General features: G+C 42.4%; 2 protein-coding genes across 7 annotated transcripts in view; both read left to right on the top strand.

Moving 5' to 3' along the window:
- The window catches only part of relch (RAB11 binding and LisH domain, coiled-coil and HEAT repeat containing), a 30,952-nt gene extending 25,297 nt beyond the window's left edge, over positions 1 to 5,655 (top strand). For 4 of the 5 annotated variants that reach the window (XM_080489012.1, XM_080489010.1, XM_080489009.1 and 1 more), the window contains 6 exons: positions 679 to 742; positions 837 to 975; positions 1,069 to 1,185; positions 2,653 to 2,741; positions 3,175 to 3,245; positions 4,270 to 5,655. In XM_080489012.1, the coding sequence (XP_080345138.1) occupies positions 679 to 742; positions 837 to 975; positions 1,069 to 1,185; positions 2,653 to 2,741; positions 3,175 to 3,245; positions 4,270 to 4,390 (601 nt within the window). In that variant the 3' untranslated portion in view covers positions 4,391 to 5,655. The remainder of the gene's footprint in view (positions 1 to 678; positions 743 to 836; positions 976 to 1,068; positions 1,186 to 2,652; positions 2,742 to 3,174; positions 3,246 to 4,269) is intronic. The other variant, XM_080489011.1, reaches the window with a different exon arrangement.
- A 2,408-nt stretch (positions 5,656 to 8,063) lies between these two features.
- Positions 8,064 to 21,181, top strand: tnfrsf11a (tumor necrosis factor receptor superfamily, member 11a, NFKB activator). 2 transcript variants are annotated; one of them, XM_080489346.1, is made up of 10 exons: positions 8,064 to 8,547; positions 13,085 to 13,163; positions 13,545 to 13,670; positions 13,777 to 13,923; positions 14,010 to 14,100; positions 14,854 to 14,930; positions 15,051 to 15,158; positions 15,680 to 15,729; positions 15,881 to 16,841; positions 19,716 to 21,181. In XM_080489346.1, exons 1-10 carry the CDS (start codon positions 8,473 to 8,475, stop codon positions 19,997 to 19,999), a joined length of 1,998 nt encoding a protein of 665 aa, XP_080345472.1. In that variant the 5' UTR covers positions 8,064 to 8,472; the 3' UTR covers positions 20,000 to 21,181. The 2 variants fall into 2 exon arrangements, with proteins under 2 accessions (XP_080345472.1, XP_080345473.1); XM_080489347.1 differs by having other exon boundaries at positions 8,211 to 8,547; positions 19,721 to 21,175.
- The last annotated feature ends 1,781 nt before the right edge of the window (positions 21,182 to 22,962 follow it).

The following is a 22,962-nucleotide window of genomic DNA, read 5'->3' as shown; positions in this document are numbered from 1 at the left end:
ATAATCTATGAAAATAAAGATGTTCTGTGGTATTACTTCATTTTTTTCGATGGGTCATGGCGTATCAGGCTAAACAAAGATGATTACTGTCAGAATCGTGATACATTTCAGTTTGTAAAGTCCAGTTTCCAGCCGTTTATGAAGCATTTATTAGTTATGAAGTTAATCCTGACGGTTTGTTTAGTTAGGAAATTTACTGCGCCTGTTCGTGTAATAAGTTAGACAGGATGCAGAGCTTGACCTGGCAGTACGGTAACCACTTCCATCATCACTGTGGTCACCAGCGTGTCATTACTATGTAATCACTATATTTAAAGCAAACTTAGAACATGTGTCAAATGTAATGGTCCTGCTATTCTGCGGCTTTCAGTCTAAATGCTTGCTCGTTACTAAAAGTGCCGCTGCAATAAGAAAATGTGTCCAAGGACTCAATTTTGGTCTTTGTTTAAATCGGTACCCGTCTTGTTTAAGCCGTCCGAAAGCCTGCTGATGATGCGCCCTGTAAGCCAATGTGATGATTCACACATTTGGCATTTGTAGAGAGATCAAAGAGCAACCTGCAAATAATATTTGACTCGGGCGTAAACACGCTAATGCACCGTGTGGAGAAAAACCTGAGAGAGCTTTAATGTGACTGTCGATGGTCAAAGCATTGTTTTGCTTCCCTGCTGTTTGTAGCTCAGTGCGGATCTCCACTATACCTGCCTTCGGTACCATCATGGAGACTGTGACACAAAAAGAGGTAAGAGGGGTCAAAACTGCACACGTCACTGTACGAATAACTGTGAAATACTTTTTTTTTTTTTTTTTTTTTTTTTTAAACGTTGCTTGTGTAGCTGCTGGAGCGGGTCAAAATGCAGCTGGCGTCATTCCTGGAAGACCCGCAGTACCAGGATCAGCACTCTTTGCACATGGAGATCATCAGGACGTTTGGAAGAGTCGGGCCCAACGCGGAGCCACGCTTCAGAGACGAGTGTATGTAAAAAAAAAAAAAAAGACACAAGAAAAACACGGCGATTTTTTTTATGACGCACTAACATTTTCACTTCTTTTTTTGTACGGCTCCAGTTGTGCTGCCACACCTTCACAAGCTGGCGCTGGCTAACAACAGCCAGGCAGTGGAAAGCAAGAGGATCGACGTCGCCACCCAGCTGTTTGAGGCCTACAGCGCCCTCTCCTGCTGCTGTATCCTTCGTTCGCTCGCGGTCAAATGTCAAAGAGGCCGGGGGCCATTACTCCTCCATTTACCTTCTTTATTAGAGTTGTTATTTGAAATCTAAGGAACTGTTCATAAACCAAAATGGGGGGGGTGTGGTAAACTACAACAGCTTGTCCCACTCATGTTTTTGTGACTACTTTCCAAAAGACTTACTAGAAGTCTGTGTCGAGCATGGCTGGGGTTCGGGGTTAGTTATCGTAACAGTGAGTCAGTGGGAATACTGTTGGCGCAACGGGTCAGACGTGCTCCTGAACTCGCCTGCATGATCGTGTGCCGGTTCAGAGCAGCGTGGCCCCGGTGCCTCAGTGTACGGCTCACTGTGTGCATTGGCAGAGTTCGCCTGTCATTTGGCAGAAGGAGAAAGGAAAAAATAAGCTGCCTCCATTTTGGGGCTAGAGATAATTACAGGGTTGGTTAAGCAAAGGAAAGGATGAGAGAGGGAGAAAGCGGCTGAGAGGAGGAACCGAACATCGACTCCACTTCTCAGGAAGAGGTTCCCAGGGCAGGACTCAGGTTTACGGTACCTCTGTCCCGTCTCTGTCCTCCGTCACTTCTGTGATTCTTTCTCTATTTACTACTTCTCACACCCCCTTTTTCCTGTCTTTGCTTCATCCCACCTCAATCAACGGTACTCCACCCAGCTCCAGCACACATTGCACACAGCCCGAGGACAGCTGGTCTTGAGGTTCATTCCTGTGGATTTTTGTCAGGCTGTGATTTCACAGTGCAGTAGTGTCCAGGAGGTATAGCCCTAACCTCAGAGGCCTTACCTCCTACTGCAACTTCTTTCTCTTGTAATCAGTGTGACGAGCTCTCAAACTGTACGTTCCCACTCTCTAAAAATACAGATGTGTTCACTGCATGTCCGCCGGAACACCGCAGGCTTTGGCAGGTGACGGAACACATGCAGCCTTTGACCAAACACTTTGTGTCAATCTAATTTGGTAGCAGATGGGAGATGGGTTGGGTGTGCCTTCAGTAAAACTTCACTTTATAAAGTTGGTTTTAAAAAGTAATTCCTGGAATCGCTGTCTGTTTCGGTAACTGTTTGGCCTTGAAGATACTTTAGTTTATCCTTTAGCTATCTTGCCTTTCCTACGTTAAACATGCAAAAGGAGAGATACTGTCACGTGCTCAAGTGGTTTTGTTTAGTTTGCGATATTGAATTAGGTATACTTAATTTGTACATTTCATTATTTCCCGTTGGCTTGTGCGATTAAAGCAACTCAATGCCATGTTGTTTTTAAAGCTTCAAAATTGACATCCTTGTTTGGCTTTCTGAAAGTGGTCGGAGAAAGTCCAAGGCCTTGATTTCTATTGTGTGACTTTTAATACACTCTCCCCTGCAGTGGCTCGGCCCCTCAGCACAACCGGCATTTCGTTTTACCTGCAGCTTAAGTTTTTCAGTTCCCGGCCCTTAACGTTCCGCGCAGTCATTTCTGAGGAGGTGATGGTCAACCACTTCCTACCGGGTCTCAGGTGCTTGCGTGCCGACATGGAGCAACTCTCTCCTGAACACGAGGTCGGAAAGACGCACGCAAAACATAATCAAACATACCGGCTGGATTCCACTTAGAAAACACACATTGACGGACTTTAAATTCATGCATTCACACACAATCTGCATTGGCAGGATTTTTTTCCGATCGATTCCCCGTTAACGCCTCGGAATTTGGCTCTTTATCTCTTTTTCAGACACACTCATACATACTCCTCCTCCATATTTATTGGTGTCGCGCAATCGCACGTCATGTATTTCTTGTGAATATTTTCCCAACATGACTAATGATCAGCTGACTCCCTTGCTCACGGTATATCGGCTCTGTCTGAAAGCTTCGCACGCGAAGTTCACATATTGGAATTATTTCAGGTCCATCAGAGGATGTCGCAAAGAAGTGTTCTAAAGGTCGCTTAGTCAGTCAGAGGCGATGATCAATTTGATCTGTCATTCACAGGTGATTCTCAGCTCGATGATCAAGGAGTGTGAAATCAAGGTGGAAAACAGAGGGATGTCAGACGCTCAAGGGTGAGAGCCATCACACGTCCACATCAACACTTCTCAGAGCCCATTCTGAAAAGATTAGGACTAATTTTCAGGAACCTAATCCGGGAAAAGGAGCGAGAGAGAGAGAGGTCATTTCACAGCGAAGGAAAGAGAAAAACAGAGTGTTGGAGTTACACTCGTGTCTTTATAAAACCAGAGAGGAGAAACATGAGCTTGTTTTATTGAAGCTTGTATAGCAGCCAGTTTATGAAGGTTCTTTAAATAATGTTTGGGTGGTTTTTTTTCTATCTTAAAAGTTGTTAGGGGCTCATTGGAAAAATAATATTTGATAGATAGATAGAAGAAGTGTGCTTTGGTCTGCATTGTGCCCAGTTTTTGGGCGTGTTTCCTTAAAGCTTGCAGTGAAATTCTCATGCTGGGAGATCCGAGTTCCTCTTTCACTCCGGTCCGGCTTCGATTTTTCTCACTATAACTGATGACTCAGGCTGTTATTTTCACAGCACACATCTTTTGAGGAGTTTTGGCTTGTGAGAATGTAGCCTTGATTGTAGTTTTTTTTATGTTTTTTTTTTTCCCCCCAAAGAAACTCTTTGTTACTATGATGTAATATTGAAGTTTCCTGGCTCAGTTCTGCTGAATTATATAAACTCCTCTTCGGAAAGATTTGGCTTTCTCCAAGTCCTACTGACTGACATCGATCTGAGGCATCGTGCCGTACAAAGTGAAGCGATTTGATAAGAAATTCTCAAGTTGATCTAAAAAAAAAAAAAACATTTGAGATTCTGAACTTCCTCAATCCACTGACACTGTGTTGGTGTTAATTGATGTTTGTCTTTCTGTTGCACTGCGGCGCTCTAATCCGCTGCAGTCCTAAATTACTCAAAAGAGGAACTTGTGAAGCCGTTGAACTGTAAAAAAAAAAAATCAGGGGAGGCTGTGACGGCAAACTTTGCTTCTTCTCCAGAGAAGCTCCGAGAATGAAGACCGTCGGCTTTTCTCCTCTGTCGTGATTCTAATCCAAACTATAATCCATGCTTCTCTTTAGCTCCATGTCTATCGCATCCAGTTTGGTTGGCGAGGATGCAAAGACCAAGTTCCTGAGCAAGATGGGTCAGCTGACCACCTCTGGCGCCATGCTGGCCAACGTCTTCCAGAGAAAGAAGTGATCGACACTGAGTGGCCCGACAGGGACTGCAACCAACTGACAAACAAACCCTTGCCGTCTTTCTGAGCATTTAGTTTTACTGGAAACGAGGCATCGGCTCTGCCGAAAGTGAAGGAAAGTCCACTTTGTCGTTTAAGCAATGTCAGGTAGTGAGGGTTTCAGATCCCCACGTCGGCAGGATTTTCTGCCATTTAACGGAGAACTGGAGTGTTTTCTTTTGCAGTGAGAGCTCGTGAGGTCTCTCCCTCGGCTCATTTTCCCCCTCCTTGATTCGTAATCGTGACAACATTGTCAAGGACGAGGGATTTGCTTCAGTGAGTTAGTGTTAACAGAGTCATTTCGAAAGAGGGGAGGACGGAGATGAAACTCAACAACATCCAGATTTACCCCAAACTGATAACAAGGAACTTGTTACCGGGACACTTTTTGGACTCGAGAGAATCACAGACTTAGTTTTTTTTTTTTTTTTTTCTTATTTTCGGTGCAGTACTTCTCATTTAAGAAGAGCTTCACTCGTCTTTAGTAATCACAAATCCCAGCACAGCCTGCAGGATTTCATTTACTATTTTAATAGCCACAGTTTGTGGACCATACGTTTCTATAACGGTTGCATTGACTTGCAAAACGTGCTGATGGTTCAAACCACAAGAGTCGCTGTGTGTCCATTCAGAATGCCTTGTACAGTGTGTCTGTACGGCTCCGAAGTATCGCCTACTTGAATCTATTAAAACGAAGAAAAAAAGAAAAAAAAAAACTGTCATGCCTTTATTTCTTTAAAGTTGGTCTTTTGTTTTTGTTTTGATAGCTTCTATTTTATAATTTATTTATGTCTTAATGAAGAAAAAGCATATACTTTATTCCAACTTCCAAAGAAATTTGCACTTCACTTTTTGTTTTGTTTGTTGTTTTATTATAAATCTATATGTTTTGTTTTAAATCTGAGTCTTATACATAATTATCACTACTGTCAATGATTTCTTTTTTCTTTTTTTTTTGGTCGTCTTTTGGCAATGTGAAGTTAAAGAGAACACTGATTTTGATTATTCTTTCTCTGTCCATTGCATCTTGTCTCTGATCATTCTTTTTCTTTTCTGAAGTGGGTAATTTTTGGTTCCGTTTTTGTTGTTGTCGTTGTTGCTCTTTTTGAATAAGCCTGAAAATAGTAAATAACTGTATCATACCCTGAACTGAAGAGAAAGGTACTCATTGTGTATATTTGAAATTTGTGTCCTGGTGTAATAAAAGATGGAGGTCAGTTGTGTACTTATGGAAGCTTCATTGAATTCCCTGCATATTGTCAGACTCTCTTTTATCTGACTCGCAGCTCAAACCACCGACAGGTGCTTGAAGGCTGTAAAACACACTCCTACTGTCTCTGGCCTTCGCGGGCAGTCCTTTGATGTGGCTTATTGTCTGCTTACTACAACGAGACAAAGTCCAACTTATGGGACATTCCCTACCTCCAACTTCAACCCCCCCCCCCAAAAAAACACAGAAATAAAAGCAGAGATCTGCCGTCAAGATAACATTATCTTTGGTTCTCCAGCTATAAAATATGGCTGAGGATCAAGAGCAGGGAACCCTTTGGACTAAATGATTGAAAGTAGACCATTTGTCTCAATCTCCAGAGGATCTTAAGACAATGAACCTGCAGCTTGTCAGTGCTGATTTAGACCGTCCTTATCGAATTCATTGATCTGTGATGTATGCAGAAATAGGTCATGCATGCCTGTTTAGCCTTTTCCGTTTACTTTCTGGACACGATAAAAGTTAACGCGTTGTTGTAAAGAGGGGTATTTGCATATTCAAGCTAATATTCAACCACCATCACTGATAACCGGCCAGGTGGACAAATAATTGGCGTGAAACTGGAGGAGACACGGCTTCACATTTCATGACTCTGTGGGCGTAGCCGAGTGTCTGCCTATAGGTATTTGTATGTACAGATATGTGTGGATACTATGTGTTTCTGTGTGTCAAAACCACTCCCATTGTGTGGATACGTGCAGCTTTATCCCGTGTTGTCCATCAAAGTTCCACTGGCATTTTGTTTGTATGAAGAAACGGCATGAGCCGGGAGCTCTTACTCACATTGGTGCCTTAAGTGACTCACAGATCACATCTGTTTCCAAAGGGAGCAGAAGCAATGCAGATCCAGTCCTCAAACCACCGGAACATGGTGGCTGACTTTTAACGTTATTATTCCAACCTCTCCTATGTGTATTTGAAGTCCATGTGCATGCATGATTTTTATTTTTTTTTTTCTTTCTGCCCAGTGTACTTTTAACCGTGTTCAAGTATTGCCCTTGAACCCTTGAAGCTTCCCCCAAAGTCTTGGTACCAAAACAGGCTGCGGCTGGTTTGCTGAATGGAACGAGTGTGTTTCCCATTAATCAAAACCACTCCACGCCTTATAGCGTGTGTTGGTGTGCATTTTTGTGTATATGAGTTGTCTGAAGTAGGCCCACTTTGTGAACTTTGACTTGTTGTAAGTGATGCTAAGCAACACAACCCGCACAGCCCGCGCTCTGACCCGGGTCATTAGAAGTGTAGCGCTTGTAAAGCAGCGTGGCGTTCGCTTGCAGCGGGGCTCCACGTTCACGCACCGAATCACGCCACATTGTTAAGTGTGTTTGAACTTTGGGTCTAATTTTCTCTGTGAAGCCAATTTACTATTGTTGTCCAGAGGTGATCGGTCCGGGGTTCTGTTCAGAGTCGACCTGAGGTTTTTAATTGCTGAAAGAGTCAGATTTTATTTGCTACTGTGGACGCTGCAGAGGCCCCACCACAAAACGGCTTTTCTCAGCAAGAGTGGGAGAGTGAGAACCCCTTTAGTAACTTTATACACACATCAAAACATGCTTGTCACTGTATTCTTTATTTAATGGAAACATCAAGGAAATGCTGCACATTGACATAAATGTCTGAGTAAGTAATTTGATTTAATCCAGTTCTGTCTGCTTTTCTTTAATTACCATCCCCTTTGGGGTGTTTCTCCTGCCTCATGCTCATGTCGGCCCTTTCCCACCCAGGGTCTACCCATTGACTTGATATTTGCATAACTGTCAACTTGAAGAGAACATATTGCCCAAACTCAGACCTTCCCTCTCTTGGCATGCCAAAATAGGCTGGGTCCAATCTGCCATGCAAATTTAGAGAGGGTTATTTTTTTTTTTTCCAAAATTTTTTTTCTTTTCCAAAATTTTTTTTCCTGGGAGCAGATAACTGCAGTAGTATTTCCTGGAGGCAGTCGACTCCGAAATAACTTTTCTAGATTGTGGACATGATAATGGGCTTTCCAGGACCCACGCTCCAGGAACCGTGTTCACTGTCCATCCTACCGACTCCCATGATCAATGGCTCATTGAGGAAGTGAAATCTCTGAGTGTCCACATGCTTTGCCTCCTTGTATGTAGGTTAATGTGCGAAACGGCGACATGAGCTCATCTTTGGTGTGAGGTCACATCACAGCCAGCCAAGTATGATCAGTAACGTCAAAAGCGCCACATGCCATGTGGCGCTTTTGACACATGACAAATCTGGGTCAGAGTAAAGACAATCTCGGAAATTTAACACATCACAATTTAGATTTTCCTCACTGTGATTGTCTTATTGTGCATCACTGGCAACAAAAGACACGAAATCTTTGACATGCGCACACGTTTTTCCTCCAGGAAGACAGATCGGTGAATCAGAGAGATGAGGGCCGAGAAGGGGATGAACTTTTCTTCTTTACACATGTCAACGTGGGAGGAGTCCCCTCCCTTCCTCCCTCCCTCAATCAACTTGGTTTTTTACAAGCTGATGCATGCAGCTCCCTCCACACAACGCGTGGGTGAAAGCAGAAGGAAGATGAGAGGATAGAGGAGATGGGATCTGCGGCTGCATAGACCGGGAATGAAGGCGCAAGAATGCCCTGTGAGACGTGTGGAGGCTCTGCCACTTTTACGCACGCGAGTAGAAGAGGCGACATCCAGTAAAGGGTTTTAGACACGAGTTTGGGGGAAAGTGGATCCGAGCATTTCAAGTTGGCAAAGACAGAAAAGTTTGCCGCAAGAAGTTTGTGTTCGTACATCTGCAGAGATGAGGCTGAACTTTTCCACAAGCTGGATATTCCGCGGATGGATAACGTGCGTCCTCGTCGTCTTTTACGCACAGGTAAGGCGTTGCTGCTATTGATGATTTGCCACACAGCAACATTTTAGGGGGAATGACAAAAGTCGTATCTTATAAAGACGATGTCGGGCTTGTTTGAGCGAGACGGTTAATGCAGATACCACCTTCCACATTTTTCTTCACCTCACTTTTAAACCTGCTTTATCCAAACTGTTGGGCAGCGAATCCCAGTCAACACCTGGATAAAGTAAAGCTGCACCGTAGACGTACAATATGAACTAGAATTTTTTTTCATATGTTCATACTCTAAGAAGAATAAAGTGTGTGTGTGTCGGAGGGGGGCGTCGTTATACGCACGGGCATTGCCTGGAAACAGTTGCAATTGTTTGTTTGGGTCGACATCTCTTCGTCCTTGTTCTGACCACAAGAACGCCGCTGGCCAGCGGTTTGTTAACTCCCTCCACATTCTGGTGGGCCAAATGGCTCATCGAGAACCTCAGCAAGTCTAACAGAAACGGTTCCCAAAATGAGGTGCTGGGGCCCACACAAGGACGTATATTGGTGGCCACAAAATAAACGTATCAAAAAAGTTATAATCATAATGTAAAAATGGTCATGAAGCTGGGCGTGCAACAATGCTTTGTTTTGTTGTTGTTTTTTTTCCACAAAACACTTTTACCTTCATTTATTCCATATACATTCTTTCCTCCCTATCAGAGCATCGATGCAATTCTTAATAAGGTCTTGTTCTCCAGTGTAATATCATCTGACATAAAATCCTAAAATTTCCTCACCAACACAATTTCCATCGCAGGGGAAACTGGGTTGTTCATTGAATGTTGTTGTCCAAGTAGTTGTTTTGTCCGGACAGCTAACGCTGTCCAGGTGGAGCAGTTTACAAGATGTGGTTGTAGTGGTGGGACTGCAGGGCACCAGTGATCTATCACTGCCTGTCCGCCTGTATTACCGTAAGCCAACTCGGTTCTGACTGTGACTGGAACATACGCTTTGTTTTTCCTGATTTTTTTCCTTCTGCTGTCACAGAAATTGCTGTGCAGCTTTACCATGCAGAAAATCCAGAGTGGGCATGGCTGAGAGGAACTTTTTTCAGCTTTTTAGAATTATTTTCAGAGGCCTTCAAATAGTTATATATATATTTTTTTGACTATTGGTGACAACGTTTAGCAAATACAGATAAAGCGCATGGGGATGGAATCCTTCTGTGAAGGGAGCTGAAGCAAAAATGTAATTTTGTTTGAAGGTGACGGTGCAAACCTTTTGGCTTTGTGTTTTTGTTCTCACTATGGTCTTGCTATTACTGACTCACAATATCCCCAAAGAATTCCCCTTCATTTTCTTGGTCTTTAACCACTCCATCCAATCTATTCCAAATCCATTTCAAACCGTCTGTATGACATTGAGCAATACTCAATTACTTCAAGATGGTCAGAGCCTAAAAGTCAATATCATGAATAATGCGGTGCTTTTAATAGACTCCTTTTTCTTTGCCTACCCACAATTGTGGCTCCTGTACTTTTTTATTTGCCAGTTATTCTGTCCATGTATGCATTCATCTATTTGCCACATTTTCTGTCTTTCATGAATCTGTTTGCAAGTTTTATTCTCACATCTTTTATTGTAAGTCATATTTCAATAACCTCGCTTTGTCCATTGTCAAAAAAAAAAACTGTTAGATGTTATGTCTATCTCTGCTTAAGCAGTAGACAACACAATGAAAACAACACAACTCTCATAACAATGGAGCTTTGTATGCAGATGAAGGGGGGGGTTATAATTTCCATTATATCTTGATCAAACAAACATTATAGCCGTAGGGTGTTTTTTTTTTTTTTTTTTTTCTTTCAACATTTGAACTGTAGCTCACTGAATATTAAACTGAGTCATTATATAATTAAATGCTGAGGTTTTTTTTTATGAACATTTGCATTTAATAATCCACTCTTACAATCTTCAATAAAGGGAATTCTGTGAATCTCCTGCAGGTATTGTTCGGATTTGTTTTTATGGCGTTGAAACAATTAATCACAGGTGCAAACCTTACACAAAGATTTGGTTGTTGTGCAATATGGTTTTACAGCCCGTTATCGTGGACCACTAAAACCCCTGGAGGCCTAAAAGTTGCTCAGTGCTTCTCTTGGCGTTGTGCCCTCGGCTGCCGTGGCAGTTATGCAAATTTCCCCCATCCTCAGAAAGTGAATGGAATGCTCTGCGTCACACTGGTGTTTGATGGGATAACTCAAGTGCTGAAAGATAAACAAAACAGCAGAGAAATGTTTACAAAAAAGTGAGGCGGCTAGTAAAAAGAGGTAGAGCAACTAAGACTTCTTTGTATTTTCTCCCCTCAGTGCTTCTATTTACACTTTCTTCATCCACAATTGTGTATTGAGGCCAAACACCAGATGACATTGACCTTGTGATTGGGTGTTTTATCACTTATGATATTATTGGGTGGATCAGCTGGTTTCCTTGTGTATATTTAGTGCGTCCAAATACTTTTAGAGTTGATCTTTTAGATGTGATGAGAATGAAATTAAAATCCCCACAATTCCTTTGGTTTCCTGTGCATCCTGATCCAAATAACTGTAGATGCAACATTGTCTAACAAATGATCCAATTTATTTCTATCTCCTCCAACATGGCAGCCTCCCCTCCGTCTGTCACCCGGGCCTGATGCAGCACATGGTCCTCATTAGGGCTGTGGTCCCAGTTATGAGCGCTGTGCATCATTATGCCTCTGGTTGGATCCTAAAACAAAGACTGGCTGATGTGCGAGTCTGAGTGGAGGCAATTAAATGCTTGCCAGCAGTCATGTTGTGTTGCCGGAGGACGACCAGACTGAAACGGATACCAAACGCAGTTTAGCGTGGACGTGTGAGAAAGTGACTGAAAGAACAAACGGTGAAAAGAGGAGAGGATGTGAAAGACATGAGAAACATTGGGTGGCCCCTTCTTTTTTGCTTGATTCAAAGGGAAACCTGTTTGGAGAAATGGATCGGATTAGTCTTTGACTATCGGCTTTAGAACACTTGTGTTTTTCATTAAGATTGAATGGGGCCTTTATATCTTTCTTCACTGGAGTCTGGCTGGTACCAAACGCTGCTGCTACTTGGAGGTGTTTATGTTGCTCATAAGAGACGTGGTAGATATTTTGTTGCAATCTGCAAACTCACCACTAGATGCCAGTAGATTTCACCCTCTGTAACTTGACCATCTTCGTCGTTATGTCTCGAAAAACATCAATTTCAAACTGCAAAGTGCTTGTAAGTGTATCCAAAAACATTTTATGGATGTAGTATGAAGGTAACTGTTTCTTTTCAGAATAAATGCTTGGGTATGCCTTCCAAATTAAGCGTTTGTGAAGTAGTATTCTGCGTTGAGAGCACGACCAATTGATTAAAACATATCTCCATAATGAGGGTCTTTTGTGTAAAGAAAACCTTTGATATTGTGACAGCCAGACAAATTCATAATTAGTCTTTCTGAAATTGCCTGTGAAGAGAAAATTTCCTTACCCTATTTAATTCAACTGCATTAATGCACTGCCAGCAATTCTTTACTGTGTAAATTATAGTATGTACTTCTGAATTGGTGTGTAATTTCATGGGGGGAAGACTATTTCAAAAGGGCTGAATGGGATGATGAAGGTTAGTTGGAGGTCAGAAGAACGTCGGCCCTATAAGTTGTATTTTTCTACTTTTATAAATAGGCGTTGTGGCCTTGGCATCGCTTCTGTCATAACAGCCAGTTTCTCTCATTCAGCATTGTGGTGAGGAGTTCACAGCCCCTAATTTTGGGCGGCTGGAGGGTGTGTACAGTCTGTACGTGTGAGCCTGCATGACTTACTGTTGCCAACCTTTTTTTTTTTTCTTCACACATTTCATTAAAACACACGCACAGATGTTTCACTGTTCACTTCCATCGATGTTCCTCACAATAGGATGTTGCCTGATATTGTTCACGCTGTGGAGTGTCAGCAGGAGACTTAGTATTGTGGGAATAAACAGAAGGCTCTTCGATATGCAGTGCAACAGCTCCCCTGGGTTATATTTCACAGAATGCTAGAGGAGTGCTTAAACATAACTGGAAACTAGTGTTTTAAACCAACAATAATAATCCCTGTTGGTTTTTCCTCTTGGAGAAGCGCACTTCGGTGCTTTGTCTTGCTGGTTTGAAGTCCACAGGGTGCTGTGGTCAGGTGCTTCTGAGAGTGCGGAAAGAATTCCTGAGCAACGTCTTGGCAATGCTTTAACCGTGCTCTTCCTCTCATTACTCACCATCATCTCAACATATCACGTGTGGATTACAGAGGTGGATTGAAGAAGATGCTCATATACATCTTGGAAAAATTGTGAAGCACTGGCAGAGGAGCAGCATTTATATATAGAGCAAATTGTAACTTTAAATAAACCCTAAAATATCCTCACGTGAACTGTTTTTGTCATCCAAAATGAATTATGTAAGATCAGTTTCTACAAAGCCCCCCCCCCCCCCCCAAAAAAAAAACAAAAAAAAAAAACAACCCGCTAACCATGTCTTGTCAATCTTTTTCATCCTCCAGACTGCTGTCTCCAAAGCTCAGCAGTGTGATGATAAACACTATCTAAAATTCAATAGATGCTGCAAGAAGTGTGACCCAGGTAAGAACACACACACACACCAAAATAAAAAGTAGTGTGGGAATATTTCACATCCGGTTTACTCACTCACATCAGCATAAAACTAAAATACATTTCCATTCACAAAGTTCCTGAATCAAAAGAGGAAGGTTGTGTAAAAACAGAACTTTCTGGTTTAAAATTGCACAGACAGACGCATGCATTCACACACTCTTCGCTCTGATGTGCACTCCTCTTAAGAAACCACAAATGTAAAAGAGAAAGGAGTACCTTATTTTGTAGACCGTCTTTGTGCTTTTTTTTTTTTTTTACCTTTTTATTAGGTTATTAGTGGTTAAATATGGGATGTTAAACCCATCTGTGCTTCCTTGTTTCTCTCTCTCCATCTCATTCTGTTATTAGGCTCCCGTGTGTTTTCTGACTGCACCGATTCCCACCAGACTAAATGCTTGAAGTGCAATCCTGGTGAGTACCAGCCCGGCAGGACTGAGGAGAAGCGATGTCTTCAGCAGAGGTTCTGTGATCCAGGTCAGTATCAGCTGAGATAAATTACAACTGTTTAACTGTGACTTAATTTTAAATAATTTCCAAAATGGATCTTTTTTTTTATTTTTTTATTTTTTGTGGCCTGCAGGAAAAGGTTTTATGGAGCGGCCTGAAAACCCTGTGGCAGAGGAGCCATGTCGCTGCCGCCCTGGTCACCAGTGTTATCCCATCAACTGTGAGTTCTGTGAGAGGATACCCATCTGCAGCGCTGGTTATGGGCTCGAGACGGACCCTGGTGAGGCCATGGAACTAAAACCGCACTCTTTTCTTTAAATCTCAATAATTCCTTCAAAGTTGTGACTCGACGTGTGTTCACTCCAGATTCTACGAATGGAAGAAAGATCTGTGTTGCTTGTAAGAAAGGCTTCTTCTCGGCTGGCAGTAATACCGAACAGTGCAAACAATATACCAAGTAAGAGTACAGGCGCACACGTACACCCTGACCTCAACGACCACAACTGCTAATCCTAACCTGTGTAACTGTCACCTTAAACCTGAAGCCTCATTTAAACCCCCATAACGTGGTGTAGGTTCACCATTTTTGTCCCCACAACATAAATGTCCTCTGTGTTTATGTCACTCAAACACATCTTCTCTCATTGTAATATGTCCCCTCACCTGTCGGCCCAGCTTGAACTACTACATCTTTTGTGTCTTACCCATGTGTCAAAACACCTTTTCTGACAATAATCCTTTAACCACGGTAACAATTGAGTACATGTTAAATGTTGTCGGGACTAAAGTATTATGAACCTCCATTTTTAATTTGTTTTTGTGTCCTCACAAAGACAAAAACAAATAAAATAGATTCAGTTCTTAGACTGGAAGCATTGACATATTGAGGAGGGAAAATGTATTTGTGTAGCCGTCCTCCCCTTCGACCAGCTGTTATGAGTAATACGTTCACCACTTCCCCTGGAACGCTGGTCCAGCCAGCAGCTTCCACTGTTGGCCAGATCTGCAGCGATGATGACTATGGAGAGAGCGAGTGAAGGAATCTTTTATTTTTTTTCCCCCTCTTTTCGTCCCCCTTTTTTTCCCTGGTCATTGTACAACCATCGGGGAAACCTGGCAGGTTTAATCCTTCAATAAAAGAAGAAGAAGAAAAAAACAAATCCCTGCAAATATTCCCCCTGACTGTTTGTTTCTGTGAACTCTTTTTCAGTTGTAAAGCTGAGGGAAGGAGTGAGACACAGCCCGGCAGCGCCCAGTCCGACGCAAAGTGTGGACCTCCTGTGTCCGGTAAACACACACACACTCGTAGCAAGCTGGCTGGCTTTCCTTTTTTCTTTATTTTTTTTTTTAGCCAAATTCAAGTAACTGAGTGCACATACCTGAAATACATAATTGTTGATCTTGCAGGTGCAACACCTTCCTGGGTTATAGTTTCGGTGCTGTCAGTCATTACCGTCCTGTCTCTCATTATACTTGTCCTCTTCTGCTACAAAGACAAACTGAATTTACTCTCCGGTGAGTGGAAATCTGTTGTTAACTTCTTCTCTCGCTGAAGGTTTTCATTACATTTGTTCCAATTATACAAGCATTTACAACCAGAGACGTCCTGGGATGTTGCGACTGTGGATGAATGCCTTGGCCTAAAACCAAAGTTTAAAACAATGTTGTGACACAAATTAAACTTATATATTAGATATTTTCACACATATTTTCTCTATTAACTCATTGTTTTTGGAGCAAAAATCTGCTTGTGGCATTAAATATTTAAAATGGATGTGAATCATTTGAACATCATTCTGTTTCTATTAATAGTTGCTGTAGAATTCGGATTACGCATAAACTAAGCTGCTCTTTCATATAATATAGGCTATTTAAAGAATTTCCCTCAGGGAATAATAAAGTATTTTCTATTCTATTCGATACCCATATTTAAAAAATGTATACCAAATAAGCACAGATTGTTGTTGAAAGTATTTTGTAAATGTTTACACTGATTTTCCTGACTATTAAGGCACATTGTTTTGCTTTTTATCCAGTAAATCTGAGATCCTGTGTCCAGAATCTGAAGAGGACCCGGATACAACAGGTAAAGTAGAATTAAGATATCCTCCATCTATTGACATTTATGGGAGGAAATTTAACAATTGTGTCTTACACATTTAAATACACGTTTATCTGACTAAAAATGCCAATAATGACATGAATTTCCTTTTTTTTTTAATTGCTCTTCACGTTAGGAGACTTTGGCCCCTCTTTATCATAGTGGAGCTGGAGGTGGAGGCCCCGGGGGCCCCAAATCTACACCGTGTGAGATGACCAAACTCATCTGCCAAGCACCCCACAGCCCCACTGATGACCTCACCTGCGCCTTCCCCACCTCTGTTCCCGAAGTCAAGGTCTCACTGCCCTTCGCAGAAGAAATGACGGAGAGAGAGGGGATTAACGGGAAGACGGTGGTGGAGGATCGGAGTGAAGGATCTGGAGAGCCGGAAGAGGTGTCGGAGGAGGAGGAGGTTGGGAGCGTGCCTCCGCTCATGGCGGGTTCCTGTGTTTGCCTCATTCCCATTCGCGAGCCCCTGGAAGTAGGAGAAAATGAGGACTGCAGCCAGGCCGTCAGCCCGGGGACACCGGGCACCTGCTCATGTGGAGGGCTAGATGGAGACAGGGACGGAGTTGAGAGGGGCAAAGAGCATACGAGTGAGAATAGGAGAGAAGGTGTAGAAAAGGATGGTGGGACTAAAGAAAACAACTCAACCGCGATTGAAACGGGCGTTTCATCCCTTGTTTCTCTCTCGCCTCCTCTCCTCCAAACCTCCTCCATCGCGCCTCCATCCAGTCCAACTCCCGAACTCTGCCTGCCACTGTCCCAGGCTCAGCTGAGGCCGGAGTTCAAGTCTCACCTGACTGACGCATCATCGGTGAAACAGGAGGGCTATCACAGACTGCCGAGCACAGACGCCTCCTCAGCAGGAAGCAGCTCGGCCTCTGCGTTGAACTTGGTCAGGCCCTTAATGACTTCTTCGTCTGTTGGAGAGCTCCACCTGGACAAACCCTCCGAGGCGGCTGGTCCAGAGCAGGGTCAGGGGGCGTCCTGGAGGGATAGCAGGGAAAACAAGCTCTCCTCGGGGGAGTCTGAACTGGAGTGCTCGCCGGAGAGCCTCCACAGTCAGTTGGCTGCTGAACCAACTCTTACCTCAGGTAGGTGCAAATTATCATGTTTTAAAAAACTGTCCAGTTTGTCTTGTGCAAATGGCTTTGAAATGTATATGGAGATTATTTTTGTAAGTTCTTCCCATGCATGTGTGGTTTTTTTTTCCCCTATGTATTTCAATGTGTTTGAGGTTAATCAGGCACTTTAATTTGCATATAGGTGAGTTTTTGTTTGTTTTTGTCTGTTTGTCAATCATCAGTTAATAAGAAAGTGGATGCATTACTGCCTGTTTGACTTAAGAAGTTACATTTTATGATGAATAGACTTTAATATTTGTCATTGATCAATATTCAGTGCAGACAAATTAAGGGGAAAAAAGTGAATCCATAAAAAGTTATTATACATTTTGTTTCTCCATTTTTTTTTGGTTTGTTTGTTTGTTTGTTTTATTACATAAAAGGAAGTTTCTTTCATAAATCTATGAATCAATTTCCTTTTAACCAAAGATTTTAAGTGCTCCTGGCCCAGTGTAGTTGCTGTGGAGGCGGCTATTTCCTGGATGCTTTGACCACTCAACACAGTCAATGAAAGCTAAATGCACAGTGGTCGTGCGCTATGTGGATAATGGCCTGTCACAAAGGCTGAGGGACCGCAGGAGTGTTTGCCAGGTGGATACTGTGTGCTTTGTTTGTGCAGGCAGTCGCCACTGTATTGCCACAGGGCTCTACCCATACACGATTTGATATACTGCATAGCAGTGCTCCCTTTCCACAGAATAGGTGGGCCTGGCCACCAAAAATAACAGAGTGCGATTTAGATTGGTCTAAATGGAAAGTTTCACCGTCACATGGTTGAACTTGTATTGTTCTCACAGAGACTGTGCTGTGCTGCCAAAGAGAAAAATCTCCGGGAAGCATTTTAGATCAGTGCCTCAAGCACCGAGTGGTTACGGTTAGTTATAAAAGCAGCGACATCAGAACGGCGGTTGGCTGGAACGTTATTAGGCGAACACGCTGAACACAACTTGCAACAAAGGATAGATTTCAGCATAGGAATAAGGAGTTTGTGTGTTTTTCCAAGAAATATATTTTATTAAAACCAGTATTGATAGTTGATCTCCAACTTTCGGCGGACCACACAGGAAGCAGGGGGGGGGAGAAAAAAAAGATATGGACGGATTTGATGCACAAGTGAACCACCAGAACCGCACGCTAACAAACACCGCTTTGTGTGTGTTTTGTGTGCTTGAGTGTGAACTGTGCCATCAACAGTACAAAGCTCCTGTTTACCCAGAGTTCCATAGGGTTTCGCAAAGTGACCACAACTTTAATTGAAGCAAGATGTGCGCAGCTTGAGTAATACTTTTAAAACCCTGCCCACTCAACAAAAACACACACCAACTTGCGAAGACTTTTTTTTTTTGACTCTCACTGATGACTGGCTACTTTAATTACACTCTTGCTGACTTAACGGGAACATCATTTCCCATCACAAACCAATAACGATTAATTAAATGGACTTCTCGCAAACGTTTAATGGTTAAGTCGGCCCACAAGTATCACTGAAGTCTAACCACAAAACGTACTTTATACATCTCAGTCGCGGTAAAGCCCCAGTTCTGTCTGCCGGAGACTCACTGGATCATTTTGACCGTATGAGTTGCTTTTCTTCACGGACACTTTAACAGTATTAGCGACCTCCATTGAGGAGTCGAGCTGTCGGCTTACCGGGAGAAATGAGCCGATTTCTGAAGAACACTGTATACAAGTGTGGTTTCTCTGGACGGGGAACAAGAGAGGGGTTCTACCAGAGTTCAGCTTCACTCCTGTCAGAAAGCTGTATCCCTGCAGTTGTTGGGCATCCAAAAAAATCAATGTGGTATTAAAAAAGGATAAACAGAAGAACCCAAGCAGATTCCACGGCGCTTTGTTTTCAGAGTTGTGGTGAAATGACATATTTTCAAGCCAGACCTCTCAGACTGGTATTCCGGGAAAAACTCAGACGGGGAACACAGTGTGTGTGTCTGTGTGTGTGTGTGTGTGTGTGAGAGATTGTGGGGGGGGGGGGGTCATGCATATACATGCCTCCAACTAAGTGTTTGCTTATATTTATTGTGTGTGTGCGCGCGCATGCGCACATATTGACGGGACAAGCTGTGAGTCACTGGGTCGGCTCGTTCTGCCGGCTGGAAATTCAGACACTAGACGGGATAAAATAGGAACCAGGCTTAATGTGGTGCGATGCGACTTGCAAAACAATCACACACAGTTCATTTCCTAATTCACCTGGAAGGCTGAAATCCCTGGGCGAGCAGCAGATGGGCTCCCCCGCCAGTATTCGCACTTGAAAGCTCAAAGTTTAGATCTCTTCTTGAGAGGTGTTGTGGCATGGGGGCAGAGGTCAGAAAGAGTTGAACTGCACATTTTAGGAATTCTCTCAACCGTGTCTGTAAAACTTTTAAACCTCTGAAAAATGGCTCGTCTTCAGAGTCCCTGAGTTTCTCACGCTAAAAAGTACTGGACACTCTTAAAAGATGGCGTTCTCAGAGGCCGTGGCCTTCGTGTGGTCAAGCTGCACTGTCATTACACCCACTGTTACATTTGCTGTCCGAGGTTAGCCAAAGTTTAGTCCCTTCTTCACTCGCGTCACGCATAGGGGAAGCTCTTGTGTGTAGGTGGACATAGGAGGATTTACACAACCATACTTTACATATATAGCCGTCTGCATGGATCCAAATATGGTGTTATTCCATCCCCTCGTCCTCCATCATCCGATGCACTTCATTGAAGCTTTGGCCTAGTCCAGCGAACACTGGGCGTAGTGGAAAGTGTCTACATACTGTGGCTTGTACCACTTCCTTTCTGCCCGTCTTCCTCTTTACTCATCTCCTCTATTTATCTATGTCACTCTTTTCCATCAAGGTCAGGTGTCTGGGAATCACAACACCACCTTCATCTCCAGTGGTCAGGTGATGAACTTCAGCGGAGACGTCATCGTGGTCTACGTCAGCCAGACGTCTCATGGCAGTGATGGGGCCGGTCAGGACGATGCCTTCGGGAGCCCGGTGCAGGAAGAAGCCAACGAGACGGCCCCGTTTTTCCAGAGCAGCCTCAGATCACAGGGGGATTTTGTTTCCCACTGCACCTTGCAAGACGAGACACTGCCAGTTCAGGAAATGATGGTGGAGAGGCCACTTGGAAAGTGACCTTTTCCCCCCGTTTTAATGTTGTACGTCAACAGCGATCATCTCCACAGCCATGGATTTGACCAATGAGGCCTTCTGTTGGTTAGTCTACAGTAATGATTCTTAAAATATGAGATCGGTTTTGAAAAAAAAAAAAAAAAACACAAATTTTCCCATTTCACACATCAGTTACTGTATCTTGCCTCAGGCATCTATTTCTATTGGAAAGCTGCAGGCTTTTACAAATGGAAACTCCCTCCTTCCCAGACAATGATGGGGAATTTTGTTGGGAACTGGATGTGGACTGAAAGTTCAAACTGGAAGAACAGATTGTTTTTATCATTGTGTGGAACCTGCAGCTTGAATCTGATATGAAAAAAGTTAGTGTGTATTTTATTCCCTACTTTTTATCATTAGAAAGTGCAGGTATGAATCTGTATCATCCCATTTTCTTCCCCCCTTTTTTTTTTTTTTTTTTTTTTTTTTACTTGACATTTGATGATTATTACACTCTCTTTTGGTAACAAAATATCCACCATGTGGAAATAGTTGTTAATATTTTTATGGTAGGAAATTCAATAAAGTAGTTAAACAAAGATCTGGCAGGACAGACTCAAAGTTTGTAAAATATGGATGATAGGATTTTGAGCGTTTCACTGAGTGAACTCTTTTGTTCTGGTTTGCAGGATCTAACCCGAAGCTATATTCAATAAAGAGACACATCCAGTTTTGGTGCCATGCTTGTTAGCCTGCGTATAGATCTTGTTGTTTTTTTGGGGGTTTTTTTCTTCCTTATTGCATCTCAAGTGCAGTTTTGTGTCTAAGGAAAATGCTATGCATTTGATAAGCTATTTTATCACTGGTTTGTTTTGTTTCATTATGTTTTAATGTGCAAGCCTTAATGAAGTAAAGTGCCTGTTTATAATGTTTAAAATAATTTTACAGAGTAGATAATGTATTATTTGTTGCCCTTGTGATCGTTTGTATATATTACAAAGAAGCATGATGTATTTGTGAAACGAGAGTGACCTTTTGTGTTGTAAATGTGTCCAAGCAAGTGCCACGCCAAAATGCCAATCTGATGTTAAATCACAACCTCGCCATATGTATGCAGCCTTACAAATCATGTACATATCAATCAAAGCTATTGCAATGAATAACTGAAAGACTATTTTTGATTGAAATTAAATATGTTTTGCATCTAAAACTTTCATGGATGGCCTCCTTCCCGCATTGTGTGGTTTCCTTCTCTCAGTTTTTCCTATTTTGGGATCGACAAATACAACAAGAGGCATTTATCTCCCCAAGATGATCTATAATCTTTGTGAAGCAATGCTAATTACACATGTGGCGAGGCTCCTCTGTCTTTGTCGCCATGTTGACAGACGGGCGGCCTTTCATCAGGCCCAGGGATTGCGAGCAGCTGTGAGGAGAAACTAATCTAGCAGTCAGACCAGCTAGCGTCATAGAGAGACCACATGAGAGGAACTGGCAGCGCTCATTTAGGCCTGGTTTAGGTCAGCAGGAGTATGTTTATATATGTGTGTGTGTGTGCGTGCCTGTGTGTAACTGTGCGTCTTGTCTCAGCTTATTTTATGGTTGTTTGTGAAAACAGGAAGTTATGACTAGCTTTCACATGGTTTACATGAGGCCTGGCTGGCCGGCCAACACAGAACCTGACTGTGGATTTAAATGACTTTTTTCTTTTTTTTTTTTTTTATGTGTGAGAAAACAGTCTCTCATTTCAGGGGAGACGTTTGAGAAGTCTTACACCACTGTGTGTTACTATGCACTACCCTCCAGTGGTAAGATGGAGTTATGACAACAAATGATAAATCTCTTGAACGAAGAGTGTAGTAAGTATACTTTTCCACACTTTAACAAACACAGTTCCTGAATATGGTGGATACACTTAGTGGTTAACTTTGCAACTCGTGTGGAGACGCTTTTACCATCTCGGGCATTTTTTCTCTCTTATAATACAATAGGAATGGATGTTGTGAGGAAGGGGAAACCCACTCTTGAGTAACAGCCGAGGTTCAGATTTCATATTCCAGCACTTCCAAGAAATGATTAGACAGGCACTGGTTACCCATTAAGCAACAAGGACAACAGCATGAGCAGAAAGAAACATGCCAGAAAAGATGGAATTAAACAGAAATGATGGGATAAAACAGAAAAAGTGTTCCATTCAGTTTTTGTTCCCAAAATAAATGGATGAGGAATGTCCTGCAGCCCTGAAACTGCTGTGTCATCTGTGATATTTCATCAAAGACGTCACCTCCCGGTCGCAAACGTCACAGTCAATGAGCTCTTTCTCTACTCTGCTTTATTTTTTGTTGAGTTTTGTCTTTTGTATCGTTCTCTTGAAATGAATACGTGCCATGCATAAGGGAATTCTTTGTGCCGACAGTTACGAAACAAATCTTTAATCCTCCAAAAATTAGCATGAAATAAAATGGTGAAATAGCGTTCATTTAAAAGAAGTACAAATATATTGACAAGCATATGTGTTACTTCAGAGCAGTGTTGTCCCTCAAGATCAAGTAAACAGCTGAATTTAGGCAACAGGCCTTTTATTAAAGTATAGTAAGTGTAAAGAATAAATACTTTCTGATGAGTTTTGAGAGCTGAAGTAAAAAAAAAAAAAAACAAGAGAGAGAAAAATCAATATTCAAGTAATGTCTAAAAACTGAACCAAAACATCTGTATTTTGTTAATTTCCTCTTCTAACATAATACTAAGGGATAATGCACACCTGTGGAAAGCACCAGAAAATCCACAGTGCTGCGAGGACAGCTGGTTCACCTGCAGTGGCAGGTTTTAGATTTCACTGACACAGAAGAACAACTTCCACTCAGATTGATTCCATGTCATTAGTTCTGCTTTTCTTCACAACTAAAGATATTTGATCATTTCTGAAAGTACGATACATGACTGTATATTAATCACTCGCAAGCATGCAGTGCATAAAATAGCCACAT

This window comes from Lipophrys pholis, assembly GCF_963383615.2.
Source record: "Lipophrys pholis genome assembly, chromosome: 20".
NCBI lineage: Eukaryota > Metazoa > Chordata > Actinopteri > Blenniiformes > Blenniidae > Lipophrys > Lipophrys pholis.
The sequence above is the reverse complement of the archived record's forward strand: the minus strand, read 5'-3'. Positions and strand labels throughout refer to the sequence as shown.